This window comes from Cherax quadricarinatus, chromosome 29, assembly GCF_038502225.1.
Source record: "Cherax quadricarinatus isolate ZL_2023a chromosome 29, ASM3850222v1, whole genome shotgun sequence".
Lineage (NCBI taxonomy): Eukaryota > Metazoa > Arthropoda > Malacostraca > Decapoda > Parastacidae > Cherax > Cherax quadricarinatus.
The window spans coordinates 2,019,229-2,025,228 of record NC_091320.1 but is presented as its reverse complement, the minus strand read 5'-3'; the positions used below and the strand labels follow the sequence as shown (position 1 = coordinate 2,025,228).

The 6,000-nt window shown below is 38.2% G+C and overlaps 1 protein-coding gene across 1 annotated transcript in view; it reads left to right on the top strand.

The window, feature by feature from the left end:
* The window catches only part of LOC138853364 (receptor-type tyrosine-protein phosphatase H-like), a 30,179-nt gene that overhangs the window by 17,737 nt on the left and 6,442 nt on the right, over positions 1 to 6,000 (top strand). The window contains exons 6-8 of the mRNA XM_070089589.1: positions 2,725 to 2,985; positions 4,109 to 4,399; positions 5,664 to 5,917. Coding sequence (XP_069945690.1) covers positions 2,725 to 2,985; positions 4,109 to 4,399; positions 5,664 to 5,917 — 806 coding nt within the window. The remainder of the gene's footprint in view (positions 1 to 2,724; positions 2,986 to 4,108; positions 4,400 to 5,663; positions 5,918 to 6,000) is intronic.

The following is a 6,000-nucleotide window of genomic DNA, read 5'->3' as shown; positions in this document are numbered from 1 at the left end:
AACCATGGTGACATTACACATCCCTGTCTAAGACCTACTTTTACCGGGAAGTATTCTCCCTCTCTTCTACACACCCTAACCTGAGCCTCACTATCCTCATAAAAGCTCTTTACAGCATTTAGTAACTTACCACCTATTCCATAAAATTGCAACATCTGCCACATTGCTCCTCTATCCACTCTATCATATGCCTTTTCTAAACCCATAAATGAAATAAAAACTTCCCTACCTTTATCTAAATACTGTTCACATATATGCTTCAATGTAAACACTTGATCTACATATCCCCTACCCACTCTGAAGCCTCCTTGCTCATCCGCAATTCTACATTCTGTCTTACCTCTAATTCTTTCAATTATAACTCTACCGTATACTTTTCCTGGTATACTCAGTAAACTTATTCCTCTATAATTTTTACAATCTCTTTTGTCCCCTTTCCCTTTATATAAAGGGACTATACATGCTCTCCGCCAATCCCTAGGTACCTTCCCCTCTTTCATACATTTATTAAACAAAAGTACCAACCACTCCAACACTATATCCCCCCCTGCTTTTAACATTTCTGTCATGATCCCATCAGTTCCAGCTGCTTTACCCCCTTTCATTCTACGTAATGCCTCATGTACCTCCACCACACTCACATTCTGCTCTTCTTCACTCCTAAAAGATGGTATACCTCCCTGGCCAGTGCATGAAATTACCGCCTCCCTTTCTTCCTCAACATTTACAAGTTCCTCAAAATATTCTCGCCATCTACCTAATACCTCTCTCTCCCCATCTACTAACTCCCCTACTCTGTTTTTAACGGACAAATCCATACTTTCCCTAGGCTTTCTTAACTTGTTTAACTCACTCCAAAATTTTTTCTTATTTTCATTAAAATTTCTTAACAGTGCCTCTCCCACTCTTTCATCTGCTCTCCTTTTGCACTCTCTCACCACTCTCTTCACCTTTCTTTTACTCTCCATATACTCTGCTCTTCTTATAACACTTCTGCTTTGTAAAAACCTCTCGTAAGCTACCTTTTTCTCTTTTATCACACCCTTTACTTCATCATTCCACTAATCACTCCTCTTTCCTCCTGCCCCCACCCTCCTATAACCACAAACTTCTGCCCCACATTCTAATACTGCATTTTTAAAACTATTCCAACCCTCTTCAACCCCCCACTACTCATCTTTGCACTAGCCCACCTTTCTGCCAATAGTCGCTTATATCTCGCCTGAACTTCCTCCTCCCTTAGTTTATACACTTTCACCTCGCTCTTACTTGTTGTTGCCACCTTCCTCTTTTCCCATCTACCTCTTATTCAAACTGTAGCTACAACTAAATAATGATCTGATATATCAGTTGCCCCTCTATAAACATGTACATCCTGGAGCCTACCCATCAACCTTTTATCCACCAATACATAATCTAACAAACTACTTTCATTATGTGCTACATCATACCTTGTATATTAATCCTCTTTTTCATAAAATATGTATTACTTATTACCAAATTTCTTTCTACACATAGCTCAATTAAAGGCTCCCCATTTACATTTACCCCTGGCACCCCAAATTTACCTACTACTCCCTCCATAACATTTTTACCCACTTTAGCATTGAAATCCCCAACCACCATTACTCTCACACTTGATTCAAAACTCCCCACGCATTCACTCAACATTTCCCAGAATCTCTCTCTCTCCTCTACACTTCTCTCTTCTCCAGGTGCATATACGCTTACTATAACCCACTTTTCACATCCAATCTTTATTTTACTCCACATAATCCTTGAATTTATGCATTTGTAGTCCCTCTTTTCCTGCCATAGCTTATCCTTCAACATTATTGCTACTCCTTCTTTAGCTCTAACTCTATTTGAAACCCCTGACCTAATCCCATTTATTCCTCTCCATTGAAACTCTCCCACCCCCTTCAGCTTTGTTTCACTTAAAGCCAGGACATCCAGTTTCTTCTCATTCATAACATCCACAATCATCTCTTTCTTATCATTTGCACAACATCCACGCACATTCAGACTTTCCACTTTGACAATTTACTTCTTCTTATTCTTTTTAGTAATCTTTACAGGAAAAGGGGTTACTAGCCCATTGTTCCCGGCATTTTAGTTGACTTTTACAACACGCATGGCTTACGGAGGAAAGATTCTTATTCCACTTCCCCATGGATATAAAAGGAAAAGTAATAAGAAGAAGAACTATTAAGATAAAATCAAAGAAAACTCAGATGAGTGTGTATAAATAAACATGTACATGTATGTGTAGTGTGACCTAAGTGTAAGTAGAAGTAGCAAGACGTACCTGTAATCTTGCATATATATATATAATATATATATATATATATATATAATATACATAATATATATATGTGTGTACATATATATATTATATATATATACATATATATATATAAATGCATAATATAATGAAAGCAACAATGATTTTCATATTTACATTTTATTGGTTACAGACGCCAATATAAAGTATGGTTTAACTAGTTCTCCCATTTGGCAAAGTGGTATTTACACTATCCTATTTGTAAGATACCTCAGTTTTGGAAGTTTGAAGCCTATCAGAAGAGGCGTTCTCTAGTCATCACATGGTAACCTTAGACTTAGAGGAAGAGAATATTGTTCCGACAAACACTAAATGTATCTCCTTGTTCTCGGGGTGCATCATTAATTAAAAATATGTTTATCTGTAATTTTTCTCACCAGATGATGATCCAACACTTGAGCTGACATCGTCAACAAACAGTATAGAGGCTGTGTGGGATGAAGTGTCAGGAGCGACCTATTACACCATCAGCTGGAGTCCCGAGGACAACGGTGGGACTGACAATGTCACTGATGGTAACAACACGTATACTATCACAGGTCTTGTGTCGTGTACTAACTACACTGTCACTCTCCAGCCCTGGAATGAAGCAGATGAAGCCGGCCATGAAGTTCACCAATCTATATCAACACTGACTCACGGTAAAAAAATAAATTATTACTCATTTTATAAAAACAAAAAAAATCATTGTTTAATGTTGTTGGTTTCAATTATATTATAAAATATATTTATAAGAGAATTAAACAATTTTTAAAATTACTCATAACCAAATGAATGATAAAATATTACAGTATAAAATATAATTTAAACTAATTTAACATTAAATTTTTCAGAAGCAAACAATTTTCCTCCTAGATTATTTCTCACTCTGTTAGTTGATCTGAATAAGCGTCTTTGTAATTTAAGATCTTCTAAAGGTCCAGGAACTGTAATTAAACATTAAAAAATGCACAGGAGCATTTCTGAATTTTTCAGGAGAAACGAACCCAGTCAAATACTATTAAAATGTTTGATTCGGTTTGGTCGGTGACTTGTCCAAGAAAGTTATCCCTCATATTCCATAAACTTGGCGAGCAAGAGGGAGGGAGAGAGATATTGAGAGAGAGAGAGAGAGAGAGAGAGAGAGAGACAGAGAGAGAGAGAGAGAGAGAGAGAGAGAGAGAGAGAGAGAGAGAGAGAGAGAGAGAGAGAGAGAGAGAGAGAGAGAGAGAGAGAGAGAGAGAGAGAGACAGACAGAGAGAGAGAGAGAGAGAGAGAGAGAGAGAGAGCTCTTAGCTTGTCAATAAAGCTAGGAATCCTTAACCTGTAAATTGCTTGTCAATAAAGCTAAGGATCCGTAACCTAACCTTGTCAAACCCTGTGTAAAAAAAAAGTCTTAGCTTGTAATGAGTCAGACAGCGACCTCCTCATAAAGGAGATGCTGCACAATTGCTTGTGCACTGAGAGTTGTGCATCTCTCAGCGTGTGAGTACATAAGTTGAGAGTTTTCATTAACCTCATTTTTAGGGGTTAAAGTAATCTAAAGGTTTCAAAATTTACACGAACTTAATATTCAGTTCAAATTGCATCTTTATTCCATGACAGAAACAACCAGATTTATCATTATGTTATGGTATAAACCTTGGTAATAAATACCGACAAGTTGGTTTAGAAAGACACGTAAGCAAACACTATAACATATTTATTAGAAAACGTTTCATTATGTTATATATTGTTGCTGGAATATTATTCTCTCACACTGAATCTTGCTACCCTCCCCCCCAGACCCTCAACCAGTCTCCTACATCAAGGTGACCACAGTGATAGATCAATCTTCTCAGCTGGCAGTCAGCTGGCCCAAGGCACAAGGTGCCGGGAACTGCATCATTACCTATAAGATTACCTGGAGACAAGCTGGTGAAGATGTAGTTATTGGAGAACATCTCACCAGCTTGTTAAGTTACACCATCACCGACCTCGACGCCTGGACCAGCTACACTGTCTGTGTAGCAGCCAACACTACTGAAGGAGCTTACACTAATGATAGCTGCAACAACGGGACCACAGACGAGGGCAGTAAGTAGTGCTGACTGTTGCTGTTTCTGATGCTATTCTGGTGGTGCTTGTGACTGTTTTTAATGAGGCTTGTAATGGGCCCGGTGGCCTGGTGGCTAAAGCTCCCGCTTCACACATGGAGGGCCCGGGTTCGATTCCCGGCGGGTGGAAACATTTCGACACGTTTCCTTACACCTGTTGTCCTGTTCACCTAGCAGCAAATAGGTACCTGGGTGTTAGTCGACTGGTGTGGGTCGCATCCTGGGGGACAAGATTAAGGACCCCAATGGAAATAAGTTAGACAGTCCTCGATGCCGCACTGACTTTCTTGGGTTATCCTGGGTGGCTAACCCTCCGGGGTTAAAAATCCGAACGAAATCTTATCTTATCTTATCTTAATGATAGTGTGATGCTTAACACCGCATCAGCAGTTTAAACTATATAAACATCCTACCTATGTACAAAACTAAACAATTTATGGCCAGATAATATAAAGTAAAGCATCCTTATTTTAGCTACTAATAAGGATGCCAGTAATATAAGTGAAAAAAAAAAAGAAATTGTACATTAAAAACAGACTGTTTACAGAAGGTGAACAAAGGGCGTAACAACTTCATATTGTTTTCTGAGGTTCAGTGAAAAACTTGCAAATGTCCGGTTGTAGCTTTGAAGATTCCTCAGTGGATGACACTATCATGGAAATTCTGGTATTGTCAGGCAAGAAGGACATGGTGTAGCGACTTGCATGTCTGTTAGATATGAGGATGAGGAAAAGGATGGGTGAGAGTACTATAAGTTGTGGAACACAACTGTTCACTGTAGCCGCCCCTGTCTTTACTCTGTTTATTGTTACTTTTTTGTTATATTTGTTAAGAAGTTATAGATCCATCCGCCCACTTTTCCTCTTATTCCTTTATCCCGTTTTCCTACATCTTTTTTTAAATCTTAATATTACTTTTTCGGAAGATTTCTGATACATGGGACCAACTTTGTCATGTTCCTCTGTATGTTATCCATTCTGTAATATGGTCGCCAGAACCTCACAATATCTAATTTAGGCCTTAATAATATATAAACTGGAAGTATAACTTGAGGTATTTTATTTTATATACTTAGAGATATATTATACTTCTTGATATATTAAATATACTTCTTGATATTAGTTTTATTGCGAACACATGTGAACTAATGTCAATATGAATTTTAAAAAAAATTAGAAGCTTTCTTATTATTGCAATAGTTATTTGCTAATATAGGTTATGACAGACTTGTTAATGCGTTTCAGTCCCTGGAGAGGTATCAAACATGATGGTGAATTCGTTACCTGAGTCATCACTGAGTGTGTGGTGGAGTCCTCCAGTTAAGCCACAGGGAGTCATCACCCAATATAAAGTAAGCTGGGTCGCCACTGACAGCCCCGGTGGGAGTGTCATCGTCACCATCACCAGCTACAACATCAACAACGTCACACCTTGTACCAACTATACCGTCACTGTCACGGTGACCCGAGTTCAGGAAGTTGTACAACAGAGAGTGAAGGTAAGTGTAAAAACTAAACAGATATACTTTACAAATTTACATAATTATAAGGTACATCACCATCCTGAGGGTAGCAGCAGATA